This window comes from Topomyia yanbarensis, chromosome 2 (assembly GCF_030247195.1).
Source record: "Topomyia yanbarensis strain Yona2022 chromosome 2, ASM3024719v1, whole genome shotgun sequence".
Classification (NCBI taxonomy): domain Eukaryota; kingdom Metazoa; phylum Arthropoda; class Insecta; order Diptera; family Culicidae; genus Topomyia; species Topomyia yanbarensis.
In genome coordinates, this window is record NC_080671.1 from 363,608,217 (window position 1) to 363,630,501 (window position 22,285).

General features: G+C 36.2%; 1 protein-coding gene across 1 annotated transcript; it reads right to left on the reverse strand.

Annotated features, from left to right (window-relative positions):
• Window positions 1–393: 393 nt before the first annotated feature.
• Window positions 394–21,813, reverse strand: LOC131684434 (outer membrane lipoprotein Blc-like). The gene is made up of 4 exons (XM_058967293.1): window positions 21,597–21,813; window positions 1,609–1,840; window positions 1,318–1,546; window positions 394–1,257 (listed from the first exon to the last, which is right to left on the reverse strand). The coding sequence occupies exons 1-4, from the start codon at window positions 21,735–21,737 to the stop codon at window positions 1,197–1,199; spliced, it is 663 nt and encodes a 220-aa protein (XP_058823276.1). The 5' UTR covers window positions 21,738–21,813; the 3' UTR covers window positions 394–1,196.
• Window positions 21,814–22,285: the final 472 nt, after the last annotated feature.

Below are 22,285 nucleotides of genomic sequence, written 5' to 3' on the forward strand. Positions count from 1 at the left end.
TTTCAGGTTGGACCACCCCTTTACGATCCATCAAAATCCAGCTACTTCAAAATCCTGTTACTTAAAAACCACACCACAAAAATATGCAATAGAACTATTCGGGTATAAAATTTCAAAATTCGAAAGATTGATTAGAAGTTAAATTTAATTTATTAGACATTTTATTTTATTATTTTCAATCAAAGTATACAATTATAAAAGCATTTGTTGATTAAGACCATTAAGAAAAAACACATTCTGTCAATTAGAAAATGAAAGTACAGATAGTAAATCTCAACTGGAATATACCTTTGGAAGCTAAACGATTGAAGTTATGAATAAAAAAACATAAAAAATCAACTATAAAGTTTGCTGTAACTGAAAAATACCAAATTTTGGAAATTCTTCTGCTCATAATACTTTATAATCCAATCGTTTTGTGTACCGTAAATTACAACAAATTCTTCCCACAATGATTAATACATGCATTAAAAAACTCATCGCACTTGCAAACTATTACCTTAGAATAAGTACAGCTTTGTGAAACGAATATTTCACACAAATATTTAGTTTCAGATCTACGATGTTTTCGACAAATTTTATTCATAACTTCGCGATGATCTGGTATTTTTGAAATCAGAGCGCTTTCTATGATTTTGGTATTTGGCATATAAATCTAGTAGTTATTTGAGATAGACTTTTATAATGATCATAAAAGAAGTAATTTGAGGAAGCTACACTGAAAAATCAAAATTCCTATTCGTGTTATATGATTTTCTTTAATAAATAACGTAATAAGCGCCACGTCTTTACAATCAATTTTGTTCGTGTATCTGTTTACTCTTTTAATTTATCAGTTGATTTGAATATTTGTACTCTGTGGAAGCACCTGAAAATAAATATTAGAATCTCTTGTTTTGCATTTAATTGGTATATGCAAGTTCGCTTTCAATTTAATAACGCTTTACCCAGTGAACATCAAATTTCATGTTTGTATTTGTACATTTCAAGTGCACTGGAATGAAAATGATTTTTTGGTTGTTAATCCGATGAGACTCAATTTAAATCATATTTCTTTTTTGAAAAAGTAACACCTACATCGAACTACACCATCGTGTGTCTGCATCTGTACCTTAAAAGTAACCTATCGTTTAAGACATAATTAATTCTATTGGATGCTGGTTCTTCTGGTCTAACCCAAAATAATACTGAAATTATTAGAATGGTGGCAATACCAATGTCGCAGGAACTGCTCGTTTCTCAGGTTCCTTACGGCACCTAGAATATATATTTTAACAATGAATACAATACAATAAATTCACAGGCAAACAGACTTACAATGATTCAGTTTGGTTTGTTGTTCTCACATGAGATGGTATAAAGTATGTGTTTAGCAAAAACTTCAACTTCTCTGTTATTTGCAATTCTTCCGTCAGCTCAGGAGTCCTGGACAATAACCAATAACCTTCGGATACCGTTTCTGAGTCGTCCATCGGCATACACGAATAAACCACCGAGAAACGTGTGTAGTCAGTGTCTACAACCCAATAATTTGATTCGTTGCTGGCTGCAAAAAAAATAATCATCACTTCTTTCAAATATTTCATAAAGGTTGTTTCTAAACGTTACATTTAACTCCGTAGCTAACGATCAGTTTCCCCCCTGGTGGTTTCCCAAGAGGATCGAAGATTCTCGCGGTTCCACTGAATGATGCGAAGGCGTCCTTTTCGGTCGAGAATCCCTTGTTCCTAAACTCGATGGTATCGTCTTTCTCGTTACGACTGTACTCAACTGTAACGCATTCTAGATCACGTTGAAAGTCCTGCTCGTAGCGTTCGATCTCGTACCACTTGCCTAAGTACTGGAATGAGAGAAATTGAAATATGTATAATAGAGTGGGACACGGTTATATAAAAAAAATAAAATTTTGCTCCGAGCTACTTTTTGGGTTACATTTTGGTCCTAAAACAATCGTGCAAATTCTTAGCTCGATCGGCGAGACAATAATTTTGCGCCCATGATTTGAAGTTTACATGGGAATTCGTATAGGAAAATTGATTTTCACAAAATAATTCCTCCAGGAGTCTCCCATTACCTCCTAAAAATAAATTGATATGTGGTTTTAGTAGGAAATTTAACAAAGAAACAATGTCTCGAAGACCTCGAAACGATCTGACGCTTGTGCAAAAGGTTATTAAGCAGAAACCGATTGATGCTTTGACGATTGATATTCTATTTTCATAGCATCACTGCTGCTGACGGCCGAATTATATACAAATTTTCAAACTTTCTCTCATTGTAGACAAAAGAAGTCTCAAAACTATTGTGAAGTGACCAAATCACTCAGATCATTGATTTGGACTCAATAAGAGAATGTCGAAGAACATTGCATATGATCCGAAAGCCAACAGCAGTGGTGCTAGAGAAAATCAATATTTTGTCAATCGTCAGGCCATCAATCAATTTCTTCTTAATAACATTTTCCACAAGCGTCAGATCGTTTTGCAGGCTTCGAGACATTGTTTCATTGGTGAATTATCTACCAAAACCATATATCAATTTATTTTTAGGAGGTAATGGGAGACTCTTGGAATAATTATTTCGCGATAATCAATTTTTCTATAGGAATTCCCATGTAAACTTTAAACCATGAGCGCAAAAATATAGTTTCACCGATCGAGCTAAGAATTTGCACGATTGTTTTAGAACCCAAATGTAACCCAAAAAGTTGCTCGGAGCAGGAATCTATTTTGGTCCCACCCTAATGTATCTACCGCAAAATGAGAATATTTTTTTGCAATTTTGTAAGCATGTCAATTTTTTAGGAAGATGGATGAAGCGAATTGATCGAAACTTTTATACATTATACTACATCATTTCAATAACATTCTGTAACTTTTTCATGCAAAAATATCTACAAGCGATTTTGTGATGAAGCTTTTTGTGGAACGTCTCTGGAAAAACACGATTTGCGGTGTTCACTGCCATTCAAAAACTACTTGACCGATTTATTTCAAATTTTGCATATGTAAACGCGAAGATGATTCGCTCAAAACAAAAATTCCTAATATTCGTGGATCCAAAGCTGCGTTTGAAACAATAAAAACAATTTCACCACCTGAGGAGCTGTTATGGGTTTACTTGTCAGCATTCGATCCCAGCACGACGGATGATGAAGTTTCTACCCTTGTGAAAGATTGTCTGGGGGAGAATCTGCAACCGAGAATAGTTCGTCTAGTTCCTAAGGACAACGATCTCTCATCGCTGAGCTTCATTACTTTCAAAGTTGGCATTAGCAAATCATACAGGGATAAGGCTCTGTCCAAAGACTCTTGGCCGGAGAACATCTACTTCCGTGAATTTGTGACCAATTCAAAAATCCAACGACCTATCATCAGGATTGCGGCGGAGAAGAATCCATCTGGTGGTGGACAGTAGCGCCAAGCTATTCTGGATAAACTCGTCTGTCCAACTTCTTGTACCCAAGCGAGCGATCTCGGTCTTACGAATCGGCGACTTCTTCTGTGTCAGGTAAAGCCAAGAAGGGTATATGTCCTTCCGAAACAATACAAGATGCTGTACGCCCTCAATGTAAATTTCACTTACAGTCTGCTGATGAACACAACTCTACCGCCGCTGTGAATTTTCAATGTCAAAAACAAAATTTTGATCCCATCGTAACGAGCACGTCTCTTCATAGCACATTCGGCTCTACAACGATCACAGAAGGACTAAGCACTCTATGCTATGCTGGTATGACCCATCGCAGTCGAGCCATTGCAGCCAGCGTTCACCAGTCGTCCCGGTCCTGTGTGCAGGACTGGTGAAGGGGTCTTCCAAATCGATACCAACGGCAAGTACGAATCTGATTTTGGTAAAGCAAGCACTGATCAGCTTCTCGCTTCCAGTCAACCGCAGCATTCAAACCTACAAATGTATTACCAGAATGCCGGCGGTATGAATTCAGGAATCGACGATTATTTGATAGCAAGTTCGGATGAATGCTTCGACATAATCGCCCTCACAGAGATGTGGCTTATCGATAGCACTCTGTCAGTGCAAGCATTTGGTGCCAACTACGATGTTTTCCGTACTGATCGCAGCTCACGCAACAGTCTCAAGGCTACCGGCGGCGGGGTACTTGTGGCTATCCATCGTCGATTGAAAGCGCAACTGATTGACGATACTTTGGGGGTCTGTGTCGAGCAGGTGTGGGTGCGAATCAAACTGGCTGGCTACGCACTTTTTCTTTGCGTGGTTTATCTTCCACCGGACCGCACTCGCAATTCGACATTGATTGATTCACATACTGAGTCACTAGAACGGATTTCCGCTCAAGTAAGCCCGGTTGATGAGATCCTGATTGTTGGCGATTTCAATTTCTCCGGATTAAAATGGCGCTCTGCTTCTGACGGATTTATGTTCGCTGATCCCGAACTGCCATCTTTTCATGATAGTATCACCAGTTTGCTTGACTGCTACAGTATAAATCAGCTGCGCCAAACGAATAATGTGGTGAACGAGAACAACAGAATCCTTGATCTCTTTTTTTCGAGCAAATCTGACTACGCGCCAAATGTTATCGCAGCACCGTTCCCCCTGGTAAAACTGTTAGACACCACCTTCCCCTGCATATAGTGCTTGAAGCGATTCGAAGCAATGCTTCTGACACCGTCAGCTATAATTTTAGAAAAGCCGACTACAATAGCATTATTGACTTCCTGTCGAATATCCACTGGACTGAAATTCTCGACAATGATGATGTCAACGTTGCAGTGCAGACCTTCTCCAATGTTATGAGTTATGCTATCGATCGCTATGTACCCAAAAGAAGTGGCCTTCAATGTAAGCACCCAGCGTGGCACACTGCCGAACTGAAACGGTTAAAAGCGACTAAAAGAGCCGCTCTGAAGAAGTACTCCAAGTTTAGGGGCTACGTGCTGCGACAACACTACGTTCATGTTAACCAAGTCTATAAAAAGACATCGAAGCATTGCCATGCCGAATACTTGCGAAACGTGCAACGTAAGTTGAAGTCCGAACCTAAAACATTCTGGAAGCATTACATGCACACGAGCAAAGAAAGGAATCCGGGTTGCCTACAACGATGAGCTATGGAGGACGTATGAGCTCTAGTTTACAGGAGATTTGTCAACTATTCACTGAAAAGTTCGCGAGTGTTTTCTCCAACGAGAAACTGACACCGACCCTGTTGAAATGGCTGTGTTGGAACCCATCTCCAGCCACTGCAAACAGTATATCTCCGAGACTCAGCATGGATTTATGCCGAAACGTTCAACATCACGAATCTTCTGTCGTTCACAACATATGTTACAGATGCCATGTCGGACGGCCTTCAAACTGACGTTATCTACACGGACCTTTCAGCTGCTTTTGACAAGATTAATCACGCTATTGCAGTGGCAAAGTTGGATAGACTTGGCTTTGGGAAAAAATGGACCCAAAACGCGACTTTTTTTTGAAAAGGCGGGATGTCGTTTACCAGGTAAGGTTTTTCTTATGTAAAAAGAGCTGAAAAATTGATTGCTAGTATTTACAACGACCGCACGGTATGCTATCATGCCCGTTTTGCCCCAACTCTCCTTTTCGTTTGAGTTTATTTTCAAAACTGAATATATAACTCAGAGAGAAAGTTGGAAACGGCTGACAAAAATTGATATTTCTTATGTAAAAAAGTCCGGAAAATCGATTGAAGACATTTAGAATCATCTCACGAAGCGTATACACCCATTTTACCCCAATTCTCCGCAAAACTAAAGTTTGGAGTTAATCCTGGCTTTATATTTCGGTAAAAGGCTATATGCGGCTGATCAAAAGTGATGATTCTTATGTTCAAAAATCCAGGTTATCGTTTGAATATAGTTAGACTGGTCGCCCGAAACTTATGTACCCATTTTACCCCAATTCTTCCCATAACTCAAGTATAAAGTCAAACCAGGCTCTACATTTTAGAAAGAGGCTGAATGCGGTTAATCAAAAGTAGTATTTCTAATGCAAAAAGTTCTGGAAAATCGATTGAAGATAAATAGAATGGCCGCATGAAACATGTGTACCCGTTTTACCCCAAATCTTCCCATATCTTAAGTGAAACGTTAAACCTGACTGTGCTTCTCGAAAAGAGGCTGCTGGTGGCTGATCAAAAGTAGTAATAGTAGTAGTAATAGTAAAATGGGTGTATACGTTTCGTGAGATGATTCTAAATGTCTTCAATCAATTTTCTGAACTTTTTTACATAAGAAACATCAATTTTTGTCAGCCGTTCTCAACTTTCTTCCGAGTTATACATTCAGTTTTGAAAATAAACTCAAACGAAAAGGAGAATTGGGGCAAAACGGGCATGATAGCGTACTTTACGGTTATTTTAAATACCTGCAATCGACTCTCCAGCCCTTTTTACATAAGAAGTATTCATTATTGATTACAACACTTAGCCTTCTATCAAGCTATTGAGTAAAGTCGCGTTTTTGATACTTTTTCCCACTGTGCGTTGGATGCAATCGTATCTCAGTGATCGTCGTCTAGCAGTCAAGATAGATGGTTGTGTATCCGAAGAGTTCTTTGCTTCATCTGGTATTCCGCAAGGCAGCCATCTCGGTCCATTGATTTTTCTTCTGAATTTCAATGACGTCAACTTTGGTTTGGAAGGACCAGGTTGTCTTTCGCTGACGACCTCAAGTTATACCATAGAATCCGGAATACTGATGATGCAGCTTTCCTTCAACGCCAACTGGTAACCTTTGCGGAATGGTGCGAGTTCAACTGAATGACCCTAAACCCCAAGAAATGTACGGTCATTACGTTCTCGAGGAAAAAAACGCCAATTCGATTCGATTACTGTCTAGCTGAATCCACGATTGACAGAGCGAATTATGTCAAAGATCTCGGAGTTTTTCTCGATGAATAACTAACGTTTAAACAGCATATCAGCTATATTGTCGCAAGGGCATCACGCTGTTTGGGGTTCATAATGAGAATATCTAAGCACTTTTCAGATATTTACTACTTGAAATCTCTCTACTGCTCACTCGTTCGATCAACTCTGGAATATTGTTCAGTTGTGTGGAACCCTCATTATCTTAACGGTGTCCATCGAATTGAGACAGTACAGCGCAGATTTGTTCGGTTTGCCCTTCGTCGATTGCCGTGGAGCAACCCTCACCAGCTGCCAAGTTACGAAAGCCGGGGTTTGCTTATTGGACTCGATACATTGCAAGTGCGGCGGGATCTATTCCGTGCTATGACGATTTCGGATATTTTGCAAGATCGAATTGACTGCCCCGAGCTTCTCAGTGCGATAAATATGAACGTTCGCCCTCGCGCCCTTCGCAATAATTTATTCCTCCGATTACCTCTTCGCCGGACTAACTATGGAGTAAACGGTGCCATCATTGGTTTGCAGCGGACCTTCAACAGAGTGTCATCCGGGTTCGATCTTCACATTCCACGTAGCAGATTACAATTTGACTTTTTAAATAGATTATGAAATTATCATTAGGACCACACTGTCTGTTGATATCAATTATAAATAAATAAATAAATAAATAAGTTTATATATGAAAATATATGAAAATTTGGCAATAGAAACAATAAATTCAGTAAAAAACCGCGTTAATTGGAAAATCCGCGCAAAAAAAATCGCGTCAACTCTTTCATGCCCAACTTTTTTCTTGTGCATACAGGGATCCAAAATCATTTTTCCTTGAAAACGGTCGGGTGAAGAAACACGAAAAACCTTTTTCCATAAAGATAGGTGCTTCCATCGAAGTGCTGGAAGCTGCGTAAATTTTACCTTCCAATGCTTAATACAATTTTCCTAGAATTTTTACAATAGTCCAATTACGTGGAAAATGTAGTCGAAGACGGTCTAAATTGATGGGTTTAATAAGTTTTCTATAATATTGAAAAATAAGAAGATGTATCAAAATTACATTTTAGTCGTCAACGTAAACTGTCCCTGGCAGCACTGCTCAATCGGAATCAAATCAGGCTAATTGTAATAACTTCAGTTTTAGAGCTAATAGTTGTAACTTTTAGTTCTCAAATGAAAGGTAATAGTCACATTTATTAGCCTTACTTATTTTTGGAAGCAATTATTTCCTAAACCACAAGTTATAGCTATTTAAAAACGTTGTGGTCCACAAACAACATGGGCATTCAATTAACCCAGGAAAATCCGCGTGGTTTTTTACGCGTTAATTCGAAAATTCGTGTAAAAAACCCGCGCTAATTCGAAAATCCGCGTAAAAAAACCCTCAGCAAAAGACTTAGAATATTTTTGAAAGTTTTTTTGCACAGATTTCGCAATTAACGCGGATTTTGCAAAAATATTCTAAGTCCTTTTGAATGCAAAAGACTTAGAAGATTTCGGGAAAGATGGAAGAGACGGATCTGGAAGATTCCTTATGGCCCGCATCTCAACAATATGGGTATTTTCGAAATGGACTTGACGATTAGGTACCACAAATCAATTTTGACGTCATTTTGAAATCCAAGATGGCGACTTCCGAGTTTAGCGAAATTCGCTATAACCCAATCAATATGGATATTTTCGGAATGGTCTTGACGAGTAGGTGCGAAAAATTGATCTTTGTCACCATTTCGAAATCCATTTCGTATTTTCGGAATGGTCTTGAAGAGTAGGTGCTAGAAATTCATGTTTGACGACATTTTGAAATCCAAGATGGCAACTTCCGCCTTTGCGAGATTTTCTACAACTCAATCAATATGATTATTTTCAGAATAGTTTTGACGAGTAGCAGACAAATGTCGATGTTTGAAATTCTAGATGGGGACTTCCGGTTCACCGAAATTCCCGCATAAAAAATCTGGGCGATCATCCAAAATATCCTCGAATATAAGATGTAAGCGAAATGCCAAATATTTGTATGTGTTCCTCCAGAAGAGTGCGGTGGGAATGGAAGTGATAGAAGACAGAGACGTAAGTGGTGTGAGTTGGAGGTTTGAATTGATTCAAATTAAACACATTGCTAAAATTCAGGTAAATTCAACTGTTTAATTAAAACTATTTGACTTCAACTTCCAATAATGCACTTATTGATTGGATTATAGCGTATTTCACTAAACCGAAAATAGCCATCTTGGATTTCATAATGGCGTCGAAAATCAATTTTTGAAACCTACTCGTTAAGATCATTCCGAAAATACCCATATTGACGGGGCTATAGCGAATGTGGCTAACCTGGAAGTAGACATCTTGGAATTCACATGGCGTTAAACAACGACTTTTGTCTCCTACTCGTCAAGACCGTTCCGAAAATATCCATATTTATTGAGCTATAGCGAATTTCGCTAAACCCGAAATCGCCATCTTAGATTTCAAAATGGCGCCAAAAATCAATTTCTGGCACCTACTCTTCACTACTATTCCGAAAATATCCATATTGATTGGGTTATAGCAAATTTCGCTAAACTGGAAGTCGCCATCTTGGATTTCAAAATGGCATCAAAATTAATTTCTGGTACCTAATCGTCAAGTCCATTCCGAAAATACCCATATTGTTGAGATACTGGCCATAAGGAGTCTTCCAGATCCGTCTCCTCCATCTTTCCGAAAATCTTTTGCATTCAAAAGGACTTAGAATATTTTTGCAAAAACCGCGTTAATTGGAAAATCCGCGTAAAAAAACCTGGGTTTATTATTTTGTGCATCCCAAATTCTGCAGATATATAACTTTAGGTGTAAGGATCAACATTGCCGAAGACTGCCAATTGATCCGATTTTGCAGTAAAAATATATTCTCATATAAAGTTATGTGTTGCCTCTCTTTCTCGCACGGAATAGAAAATTCCAAAAAAAAAATGGTTGGTCTTCAAAGTTATTTAACTTTCTTGGGGAACCTTCAATCAATATGCAACCTTTTATTTGTTATAAAATAAGATCATAAGTTTTGAGGTAGGCAGAGTTACTGTGGAGATTTTAATTGTATTTTAAGTTTTTATTTCCAAGTTTCTATATATATTAGATAGAAACTTGAAACCTCTTGTGGGTGAACTGGAGCTATCGGATAAAGCTCATATTTTGCATATGATTTGTGCATCCAATTACCAATTGAGTTAGCAGTGTTCCGAAAAAAAAGTCAAAATTGTTGCCGGTCTAATACTTATACCAATCAATATTCTCTGCCGTAAATACCTACCTTAACGAGCTATTGCAATGCTACAGAATGCGTATCAAAGATTCACTTTTGATATTAAATGTTCGTAAAATACTGAAAATCATTCTACCAGACCCACAGTCTGTACTAGGTTACTTGAATAGTAAATTTATGTTTTTTGTCATTGTATAAACATATGGATAATAAAAAAAAATATTTCATTATCAATATGGTATTTGTAGAACATGTTTAGCATATTTTTTTTAGTAATTTACTTTCTAATGCCTCATTGTGGTATTTAATTATTGAAAATTGAATAGCTATTGGATGTGGTTTTTACTGCTCGGGTATTCAAAGAACAACGCGTGTTTTCTAGTGTCGCATGCTAGTAAAACAATCATCAAATTTATTGTGTAATCGATTTAATTTGTGTAATAATGTAGAGGCTCACCGCGCCTTTCGGTGTGGTACTGACTACTCACAAACAAGTTCTTCTACGCACGAATCTATGAATGCATCGCCGAAATCAAGATATCGTAAAACTGTTTTTTAGAAAACCTGTCGTTAGCTTGGGTCGGGCATAATATTTGCATTGAAGATAACCCGTTGTCTGGTCAAGGCTATCTTCTAGCGGTCCCCTCGACATGGCATTGGCATACATCATTCGTAACTCAGTCAAGTTTATTTTCGCTATCAGTATGGTGGGCGTCGTACGTTATTTCCAATAGGAACGTCTGCTGCATACTGGTAGAAAAATTGATAAAAATAGTCTATTATTGAATGCCAGAGTTGATCGTGGTGTGAGAGAATATTTAGTGTACCATTGGTACTGTTTGGTTGAAATTTTAGAAACATTTTATTATCTTTAATATTCTTCAAACATATGAGTACGATTGTTGGAAATATATTAATCAAGCCAATGCAAGTCTTCTTAAAACCACGTCAAAGCTATATTAGTTCAAAACATTTGAATAATTACATTTATTTCTAGGAGAAACTCATCATTCGAAGGAGACACCATTCCCGCTGTCCAGCAGTCCGATAGTAAAGTTATTTTAATTCGATGATAGTCCGGTTGCGATATTGAGTGCCTTGTTTGATTTGTTAATTAGGCGCTGTCCACAGTAGTTTGTAAGACCTGTTTGAACTCTAACAGCTCGTGATGACGCTCATGCTCGCAAAGCTGTGAAAATAATGTGAATTGCATTTTTCTACTAAAGCACATGACGAATCGTGCATCCGATATATATATAATACTGCGTACCGCTGAAAACCGGTATATTGGTTAGAATAGGATCTGAGAGGAAGTTCGCGGAGAAATGTAGATAGAGTAAAGTACCTATTTAACATTAACATATTAGGGAGGGTAAATCAGTGTTTCATTAATTACTCGGCCTTTAATCGTATATATTGGCATCAACAGGTTTGTTTCGTTGTTAAGAACAAATATAATAACTAGAGTTGTGGTACCGGTAATACCGGTTCCGAAAATCCCGGGAATACCGACCCGTTTTTGGTACCATAATACCGGTACTGTACAGAAGCCAGTACCGGTATTTTAGGTACTATACAATTTTTTCATGACAAATATGTGGACTCTCTAGGGGGATTGTTTCAAAATATCAGTCTGCAAGATAACTTTTAATTATATTAATTTGCCTTCTAGATAAATCGTTGAGCTAACACCTTTGTGAGGGAATGAGGTGGGGTCATCAGCATAATAATTCTATATGTTAAAGTTTTATTAGCGACATTCTGATTGGTTTCCATTATTCACTGGGTGGCGCGTAATAAGACTATGGTCTAAGTGATGTCTGTATTTGGTTTGCTCTTAAACCTTTATCTATCAAATAACGAACAGCGATTTAGTGGCTAACATTTTAGACTTGGTGAACTGCTTCAAATGGGGCGATTTGTAATTGAAGGTGATCGGAAAATTAAACAAAACTCCATAGTTTACAAGAAAGCAAGGAGCCTTGATATGCATTAGAGAATAGTAGGCAAACAACATTAAGGTCGAAACCAATATACAGAAAAGCAAGAGAGAAAATGCGAGCAATCTTCTCGGATATACTGCCATTATCGCTTTGATTTATTGTTTTTAATAGGGTTTCTTACATTTACCATCTGTTGAAGTCGACGAAAGTCGCACCACTTGGCAGTTATTGATTTCAAAGTAGCCTAGTTTTCAAAATAAAAGAAGGTGCCCTGTGCGATTCTTCTGTGAAATGAGTCATACCATTCCGAAGCAATTAAAAACAATAAACATGTTTTTTGATCAGCACAAATCAATCATCTGAGAATAAGATCATCAGTTTAATCATTCACTTTCACTTTGAAGCTATTTTTCGAATTTTTTTAAAACATATTCGAGAACCGGTACTACCGGTACTGAGGGCTTCAGCATCGTAGTACCGGTTCTCGCCAAAAAGGGTCGGTACTGCGAACCCTAATAATAACACAAATGATCTGAAAACGGTGCCGCTGCTCTAACCAATGACTTCAAATGGGTAGTGTGATAATAGAAGCATGCCGAAAATGGGCTCATTACATTAGGCAGTGTTTGCATATTTTTAGACTCTATCTTTTGATTTAGATGCCTTTTGAACAATAAATCAGTAGAACGAACGATGGGTAGAAACATAGCGGTAATTATCGCAACCGTGCGGTATTTACCGCACCGCGAAATCTGCGCTGCGGTGAGACTTTGGTGAGGCTTCTACCGCGCGGTATTACCGCAACCGCACCTCAAAAAAAATCCATTAAGTCTCACGTCTGCGTTAAAAAGTGAATTAAAACTAGGACCACAGATAACAGTCATTTAGGCTAGAACAATTTTTTTTCAAAAACCTGTGTAAACTTTCAAATTGATAAACGTTGGAAATCCATGTTTCACTATTGCCATCTGCGCAACTGTTTGCTATACGTGTTTGACAGCTGCACTCTAACTGCATTGTATCGACCACTGCGTCATCTACAAACGTTTGCCAAACGTGTTTCAGACGTCTGATTTATTCGGAATCTCAGTAGCGGGTATTTACACACGATTCAAATCGAGCCTAAACGTCTGTTATCTGTGCTTGGACTTTTACCATTTGAGAAGGACGCAACTTTTTCTTTCGCGTACTTACATTGGAAAGTTCGGAAAATTTTCTACCAAATAAAGTCCTAATATTTTTCATCCGCCGGTTTATGCCAATCGAGCTGACATTTCTTTAGACTGAACAAACTAATTTATTTGTTTGTTTAGTGTTTATTTGACCAACTAGGAAACGAATCCACTGGGTCTTAAATGCGGGTGGGAAATACGCATGGTCTTGTCTGAGTGAATGACTTTTGAATTATGTATGAGGGTGGAGAACGAGGTGGAAAATTTCAAGTTACGTAATCTCAATATGCTTGTGATGATGCCAATAAGGATCATTTATAAATTCTGCCACGCTATTAGGAGGAAGAGATATGACTAATTGTGACATAAATGGGAGGGGAGCACGTCATGTGCTTTGACGCAATCGGCCGTTTTACGCACGATTGCGCTATGTGTATAGGAAATTCCATAGAACATGAACACTTTTGCGAGTAGCGGCATAAAAGTGCCACTACAAAATGAAGGAAAAACTAAATGAATTTGATTCGTATTAGTCCAAGGGGAAAATAACGTGGTAATATGACAGAGAGTTAGTTAGTATTGGGTAATCTTAGCGTGACATAATTTTTGAATGTTCCACCATACCACTTTTAAACTCATTGTTTACGGTCCATTTTACATTGTCGACAACACTCCCGACAGCCGGCTGTCCAGAGTTCAAGTTGTTTTCGATGAAACAATCTCGATAAACGATTAGCCAGAGTTTAAATGACTAGAAGATTTACGTATCCTACAGTCAATAAACTATTCAAACATGCACGAAAATATAGTCTCTAGAAACTCTCGCTTGGACTGGATCAATTGTTATTCCCAAACAATGCTCCTCAAGTAGTCTGGCTGGAAATGATAGTCATCAGTCTGCAATCTACGAAGTATACCGTGCTTACGCAACGCAACGCAACGCAAATAAAGTCCTAATATTTTTCAGTTAACAGTATTTTGTGAGCTTTTTTAAGTAAAGTTATTTGACGTTAGTGTTTTTATAGTGTAGAGTATTGCATTTTTTGTAATTTTCAAAGCCCCTCTTCATATTGTGACAAGTGTAAAAGTTAGCTCAGATGGCAAATTTCCCATAGTTTGGACAATTTTTGACCTTCGCCTACTTCGATTGAAGTTTTTGCCATTGGTACTATTGGAAAATATTAGGAAAAATACATTAAATGCTATAATTTCGAACTTGCCTTTAGAAAATTACAATTCATACAATTTTTAAGGGAGCAATCTTAGTATTTTAATGAGAATACATCCGTTTCTTGAAAAAGGCGGAAGTTAGGGTTTTGGGATATTTTGCCCCTAAAACCCATTTTACACAAAGGAGTAACTGAGGTCGAATCCTGGCCAAAATTCTATATGGCTGCTTTTGCTGATATTATGCCTTGTTATGTACTAAGATAGACAATAGCTGGTTTTTGTAACAATTTGGCATCTATCCACCTACTTGTACAGAGGTCAATTATGTATATCGTTTCTAATACTAGTAATTTCGAGGTGATTTTCGTGAATACATTTATTTTTCCAGTTGCATAAACAGATGATCAGTGAAAACGGAGAAAGTAAGAGACGCGTGTGCTCATATTCATAGAGATACATTTTTTCCAAATATAATATTTGGCCCCACAGCATTTCGATATAGGGGAACATGGGGAGACTTGACCAAAATTCTATTTTTGGCTATGGTGTCTTTTATTTTATTTTAAATTTTTTTTCAAAAATATATTTATACTTGTTTCGATCCCTTAAGGTAATTTTAAATGAAAAATCCTTTTCTTACAGAAAATATTACGTTATTAATAAATTTGCATTAAATGATGTAATTTTTTTTATCAAACTTTCCATGAACATATCTACTCGACTACTAAATACTATTAATGTACTAATATACCATCTTAATCTTTGTGAAGCAGTGAAATGATTTTACATAAATTGGAACATTGGAATAGTTATTACTAGAATTTGAATGACATTGCACTATGGTCCCAAAGCTGTATTTAGGAAGACAAAACTTTTTGCGCCAAAACCGTTGGTTTTAGACATATAATATCTTCGGCAAACTGTTAGTACTTTCTTGCCAATTTTTTATATTAGTTGAATTAGGGTGGTCCTTGTGGTTAGGGTGTTCAAAGTATCAACTTTTTAGATATGTAAAATTCAGCTACATAATGTTCTACAAAGTTATAAATCAATCAAATTGAAGCAACTTTTCTTAAGAAACTATGTGGCTATCTCTAATGGTTCATGTGCTATGATTTTTGCAATATTTAAGATGGGGTGGCTCTTTGAAAATTGGTTTTCTATTAATACGTTTTTATGTGTTAATTTGTCGCTAATACTTTGTTCTAGAGGTTTTTAGAACTTTTGTAAATACACATTTTTGCCGAAGCAATGAAGTTTCTATCTCTTTTGTTTGCATAGTTACAGGCGATTTTCAAAACAAAAATGGTTTTTTTCAAAGCTATATATATCTTCCAACATTGCAATTGGTTTTTTAATCCTTTAATTTCATTTGAAAGATCGAAGCATTTGTAGCTATTGGTGAAAAAACTGCAGGAGCGTTATTTCTGTAAAATAAATAATTAATTTTTGAAAATGGTGTATTTTTCAACAAAAATCGTTCATAACTTTTCAAATAGACGAGATAATAACTTTGTTACTCCAGCAAAAATATTCGCCATACAAAGTTCTAAAAGTGCTGTAAACAAACTATTTACGACAAATCAATGTATGAAGTGACAAATGAAAAATAGTGATTTTAAGAGGTCACGTTTACATCGCTCAATCTCTTATGGTAAAATCAACTGAGAAATAGTTAATGTGTGTTATAATGAAAATCTATTGAATATGTGACACTGTTTGAAAACACAACATTTTACCGAACAACTACATGTTAGCATAAATTCACAATTGTGTTAATAGAGTACTATAGTAAACTCTTAATAAAAGTTATCTATTACGGGGCCAATAAATCAAGTACCGTCATCATGCATTATATAGATGCTGGGGAATTATGCTTTATGATTTATTTTACCAGTTCGTGGTTAGCGATTTTCAGACCTCTTACTTTTATTTGTTTTGAAGCAACAAAAAATTGTGAATCTTTCCTTAACTTACCCACAGCCGTCATTATAGTCGATAATTAATACTTTCAAACATTGCATAAATGTTGGAAAAGCATACAATAACTTCCGCTGCTATGAATCAGAAACTCGTTTCAAGATTTTATTTTAAGATAACAAGACGTGAACTAAAACACTTTCTTTCTAGCACTCGTTTTGAGCACTAGTTCAAACCAAAAAGGATTTATTTAAGTGAGCATACATAACTTTTGTTGGCCGATTTAGAATTAATGATAGTTTGCAGCTAACACTACTGTAAATCCACTGTACTATTTAGATGTACGGTAGATTGTTCTTTCAAAAACGTTTACAAATCCAATAGAATTGCCATGGCGTTCGGTATTATCACACTCAATGACTATTTCTCAGTTGATTTTACCATAAGAGATTGAACGTTGAAAACGTGATCCCTTAAAATCACTATTCCTCATTTGTCACTTCATACTTTAATTTATCGTGAATAGTTTGTTTACAGCACTTTTAGAACTTTGTATAATGAATATTTTTGCTGAAGTAACAAAGTTATTATCTCGTCTATTTGAAAAGTTATGAACGATTTTTGTTGAAAAATACACCATTTTCAAAAATTAATTATTTATTTTACAGAAATAACGCTCCTGCAGTTTTTTCACCAATAGCTACAAAAGCTCCGATCTTTCAAATGAAATTAAAAGATTGAAAATCCATTCGCAATGTTTAAAGATATATAGCTTTAAAAAAAAACCATTTTTGTTTTGAAAATCGCATGTAACTATGCAAACAAAAGAGATAGAAACTTAATTGCTTCGGCAAAAATGTGTATTTACAAAAGTTCTAAAAACCTCTAGAACAAAGTATTAGCAACAAATTAACACATAAAAAGATTTTAATAGAAAACCAATTTTTAAAGAGCCACCCTACCTTAAATATTGCAAAAATCATAGCACATGAACCATTAGAGATAGCCACATAGTTTCTTAAGAAAAGTTGCATCAATTTGATTGATTTATAACTTTATAGAACGCTTTGTAGCTGAATTTTACATATCTAAGAAGTTGATACTTTGAACACCCTAACCACAAGGACCACCCTAATTCAACTAATATAAAAAAATCGGCAAGAAAGTTCTAAGAAAGTTTGCCGAAGATACTATATACCTAAAACCAACGGTTTAGGCGCAAACAGTTTTGTCTTCCTAAATACAGCTTTGGGACCATAGTGCATTGAACGCAATAACTAATGTTGGGGAGAATTGACCAAAGTTTTACGGGGAGACTTGACCAAGTGACAATTAGCTGAAGAAAGATACAAAAATCCTGATATTTATTATGCTTTGGTATGTACTGTTAATGTTACTCACGCCTTAAAAAAATCCCACCTCAAACATAACGAGTTTATATTTTAGTATTAGTAAACAAAGTTAGCAATAGTAGGACTGATTTCGTGATGTGTGAACGTGCAATGCAAGCAGTACAGTTAATCCTTAAAAAGAAGTGCATTAAAAATGGAAATTTATCAGATGCAACCCTTTTATATTTTTACTGCTACCTAAAGATCTCTATGGAAAAAAATAACAGTATGTTTTATGTCATTATTTTTTGTTATGATTTTTCAAAATTCTCTTGGTCAAGTCTCCCCACGCCTTGGTCAAGTCTCTCCGCAGTGGGGAGACTTGACCAAAAAAACGATCTCAGAAAAACTTTTGTAACTTCTCAAAAATTAAATTAAAAACGCTGCAAAAAATTATGAAGACGCACAATAACTTTGCACATTATATCTCAATGACTTTTGAGGGATTGAAGGCTCTCTAAAACGATTTATGCAGTTTTAGCTGAATATCTGGTCAAGTCTCACCATGTCCCCCTTCCTCAAATTACTAAAAATTGCCATATTTATTTTTTTGATAGCTGGGATCTTGTTTTGTAATACTAATTCAGCAACTTTGCCGGATCTTGCCGTATAGTGTAACTTTTTTACCATTCTATTTTGGAATAAAATGTGCAAAAAAGATATTTTTAAAGCTGGTGCAATACACAGCAACACTACTATTTATAGCTGTTTCAAGCTGAGGTTATACAAATGGTTGTGTTCAACTACCCACCTGTGACTTTTTTCATTTTTATTTGTTGCTTTAATCACGCTTCCCCTTTCTTAAAACACCAGCGAGTTAGATTCAACTGTTCAAATTAATGTTTTAGAATAGCGGTTGCACGTCAGTCAGTCAGAAAGTCTTACAATTTTTTAAGAAATCTAGGGGGTCCGAATTACCCCCACTGTCTTAAAAGCTCCAGGTCTCCCTATACAAAAAACACAGGCAACGATAATTGCTAAAAGTTCAAATTTACAAGTCTGCCGCATATCCCGAGCGTACTGAAAACTTTAACAGAGTTTTTCTCGAAACGCCATTTTTAAGGTTGCCGACAACGTAACTCGAACAAATGATTTTTGATTATTTTGAATTTTTTACAGTATATTCAAAATTGGTTTCTCGTACGTACGTAGGATTTTATTTGTTAATTGTTTTTTTTTAATCAACATTTTTGTGTTGATTTTTATGACATTTTCAGTATTTTTATTAAAAAGTACGCCATTTCACGTAAAATCGAAGTATCGAAAAAAACCTACGTATGTCGCTTGCTATTGTTTTAGGCCATCAGAAAAAAAAATTGTTTTGAGCTCTAGGTTTAAAATTACGGGAGATAGGTTTCCTGCCGTGAACCATTTCCAAAAAGACCCGTCTACGGGAAAAGGCTGTGCAGCTGTCGTCTTGTGATAGAATTTCCTGAAAAAACTTTTTTTTGTGCTTCACAACTAGTATTATAGGTTCCATTTGACAATATCTCGATTCACCTCTTTATTGCCTCTGGAGAAATTCTTGAAATATGTTTATTCTTCGTGTTCTACAGTGATGTAACCCCTTAAGAATGTAATATACACTTCCACAAATATATTGAACATAGTAAGCCATGGAAGCATAGTTTAGGTTTTTAAACCAAAATACAAGGTTTCGGTTCAGCTTCCCTGTCAGTAAATTAGAACTTCTATGCTTACTACCGAGACATCACTTAAACCCTGCCAGTTGTTTAGGCTTTTGCGCAAGATCTGTTGAAGTTTTGAATTTTATCGCCTAATTGGTGCCAATTAGTGCTGATTTGGCGTCAAGTTGGCGTTAGTCACTTTCTTGCACGTGACTATTGTGCATTAGAATGCTCATTTTCAGACCTGAGCTTTGATCGTGGATAGGGGTGGAGCAAGCTGCACCTTAAAAATATGTCTCATCACCAATAAAAACACACATTACAAGTCAATGCTTTATCAGGTAATGAAGTATCTGGAAGTATGTTCCACCATCACTGTTTACCATTTTTCCCAACGTCTACCAGCAATAATTCTGAATTGGTATCTGCGACTGCCTGTAGGGCTGTCGAATGGTATCCTTTGTAGTTGAAATACTTCCATCCACGTTGGGTACCTTCACACCAAAAAATAATGAAATTTAAACGACATGTAAATCAATACGAATGTAAACATACAAAGATTGAATCAAAAATTCGATTGAAAATTACGTTAAAATCAATGCGCTCAATTGGAGCATCAAAATGCATACAATTTTACGCTTTCATTCGTGTAATATTACATGTCATTCATTTTACAGCAATATTAGAGTAAAAAAGTTTAAAGAAGCTCTAATTTTCAATCCACGTGTAAAATTATAATAAAATTCGTTGAAGAAACTGTGGTGGAACTTAACTTTACATTTATATTCATGCTCCAAATATGTGCATGAAAATAAGCTTAAAATTGCAAAACATTTTTTTCTGTGTTAAAGAAATATGCTTTTCCACAATGAAACCAAGGCAGTTTGGAAAGTTTTCAATACTCGTTAGCTGCAGATTTGAACATTTGTTCCATTGGTTCTGATATATAAATCGACTGAAGAATTTCCCACAAAATCTAACACGTACCGTAAACTGTAGCGGCAGCTGTTGATCGACCCCCACGGAAGGAAAATTCCAATGCAGTATATGATGATCAAGTTACCGGATGCCTATACTTCGACCGATTTTATTTATTAGTATCTGTGTTTCACAATGGAAAGAAACATGCCTCAGAGTTGCTATTATTCGTTCACAATTAAAGAATGGTACCTTATTGCAGTTGGTTCAGTTCTTCGTCCGCTTATTCTTGACGAATATTCCGATGTCCATTCTCGTATAGCTGCGGAACTTTCTTTGTTTTTTTCGAAGTTTCCAGTATTTGCGATAGACTTCTCCATCTCACTTTCGTATTTGGTTTATTTAATGACCAGCAATCTCTATCTTCTTAAAAAAAGTGTATAGTGGTTTAAGTGGCCATATATTCCTCATCGGAAGAATCCATGCTCGCTTGAATACTGTAAACAATACCAATTTGAAATTTGACAAAACGTATTTTTAACGCTCTACTGCAACGCAAAGCATGTCATGCAACGCTTTGCTCTCAGCTTAAATTCGCTTCGTTCGTTGTCATCGCATCGCATTCTCATGATGAATGAAGTTCATGTTTGACAATTCTCAGTGGTTTATTTACTTTGGCGCGAGTTCGAGTGCAATAGATATTCATCTATTGCGTTCGAACTCATTTACCTTCCATGTAAACAAACCACCGAAAATTTTCAAACGATGTTCTGATTCATTTTATGGCCCGTAATTTTACATATGTATTGTTAATCTTATTGTCATTGAACGTGCAAGTTTATATCTCGATAAACATCTAATTACGGCTGCCAAAATTCTCTTTGAGGGGAAATTCAGGACAAATTGGTACTGGTCGAATTCGGTCCACAGCACTCTATGAAAGAGAAAAATTTACTTTTTTGTTTAAGTATTACCAACATCTGTGATTGGCGACTAACGGTTTGTCCGAATTTTTCACTCAGAGCTAATGTTGACAGTTGGTTTAAAAGCACTAATCATATGTTTGTCGAGAAATGTCCGCATCAAAATGGTTGAAAGGCATTCCCAGTGAAACATGTAACATTTGCATGCACTCGCATTTAAAAAATCACGAAATAGCTGAATAGCTTTTTTTTGCATCTCACGTTTAAAATTTTCTTTGGCAATTTATTTTTATTGTCGAACATTTTGGCTCATCGCGTTCATACATAGTTACTTTTTAACTTAACATCACATATATTTTTCTTGTAAACTGTCAAATTGAACCGTATGTTATTCCTCGTGTGATACGACTTCTTCAACCAACCTTTTCCATGTCGAAATTTGTTACAACTGGTATGCCACTGGAAACCAACGAACAGTTTCCATCCTTCACAATGTACCCACGCGTGGCTGCTATCAATATTGCTGCCATCACAGTTAACTGCAAATATGTTGAGCAGGACATAATTTCGGAAGTTTATGTCACTTTACAAACACTGTAAGTAATACACAAAGCAGCTTCCAAATCGGAACCTGAAGAAACGAACCACCAGCTAGGACTGAATGTTGGATGCGTGAATCTTCCAAAGATAGAGCGCGAATATCAATATACCTGAACCATCGCAAAGAGATGCAGTTTTGTGATTATGTACACATCGCTCATATGCTGGGTCTGTGCGAGATGCATACCTATCAGGCTTAACAAATTTTATGGTAGACGATAGTGTTACAAAATTCATACTATAATCTATCACTAGGCGTTATATAATTTGCTACGCCGCAAAAAGCCTATTTAAGAACAGGTGCAATACGTCATCTAACGTTTTTTTAACATGATTATAAACAAAGAACATATGTATAAGTAGTAAAATTGGGTTACATTGTGAAAACTTCTCAATTTGTTGTGAAAACTTTCTGAATTAATAAATTTTCGAATATCGGAATAGAGATAAGCAATCAAAGAAAATAATTTGAAGACACCTCCGACTAGTAGCCCTGTACATCTTGTAAATA

Bases quoted from the DNA above. Each gene is read 5' to 3' on its own strand.
- LOC131684434 (XM_058967293.1), bottom strand. From the start codon at position 21,737: ATGTCCTGCTCAACATATTTGCAGTTAACTGTGATGGCAGCAATATTG. The intron at 1,547-1,608 runs GTAACGTTTAGA...TTTTTTTTGCAG, and splicing joins CGTTAGCTACGGAGTTAAAT to CCAGCAACGAATCAAATTAT. The intron at 1,258-1,317 runs GTAAGTCTGTTT...TATATATTCTAG, and splicing joins ACAAACCAAACTGAATCATT to GTGCCGTAAGGAACCTGAGA.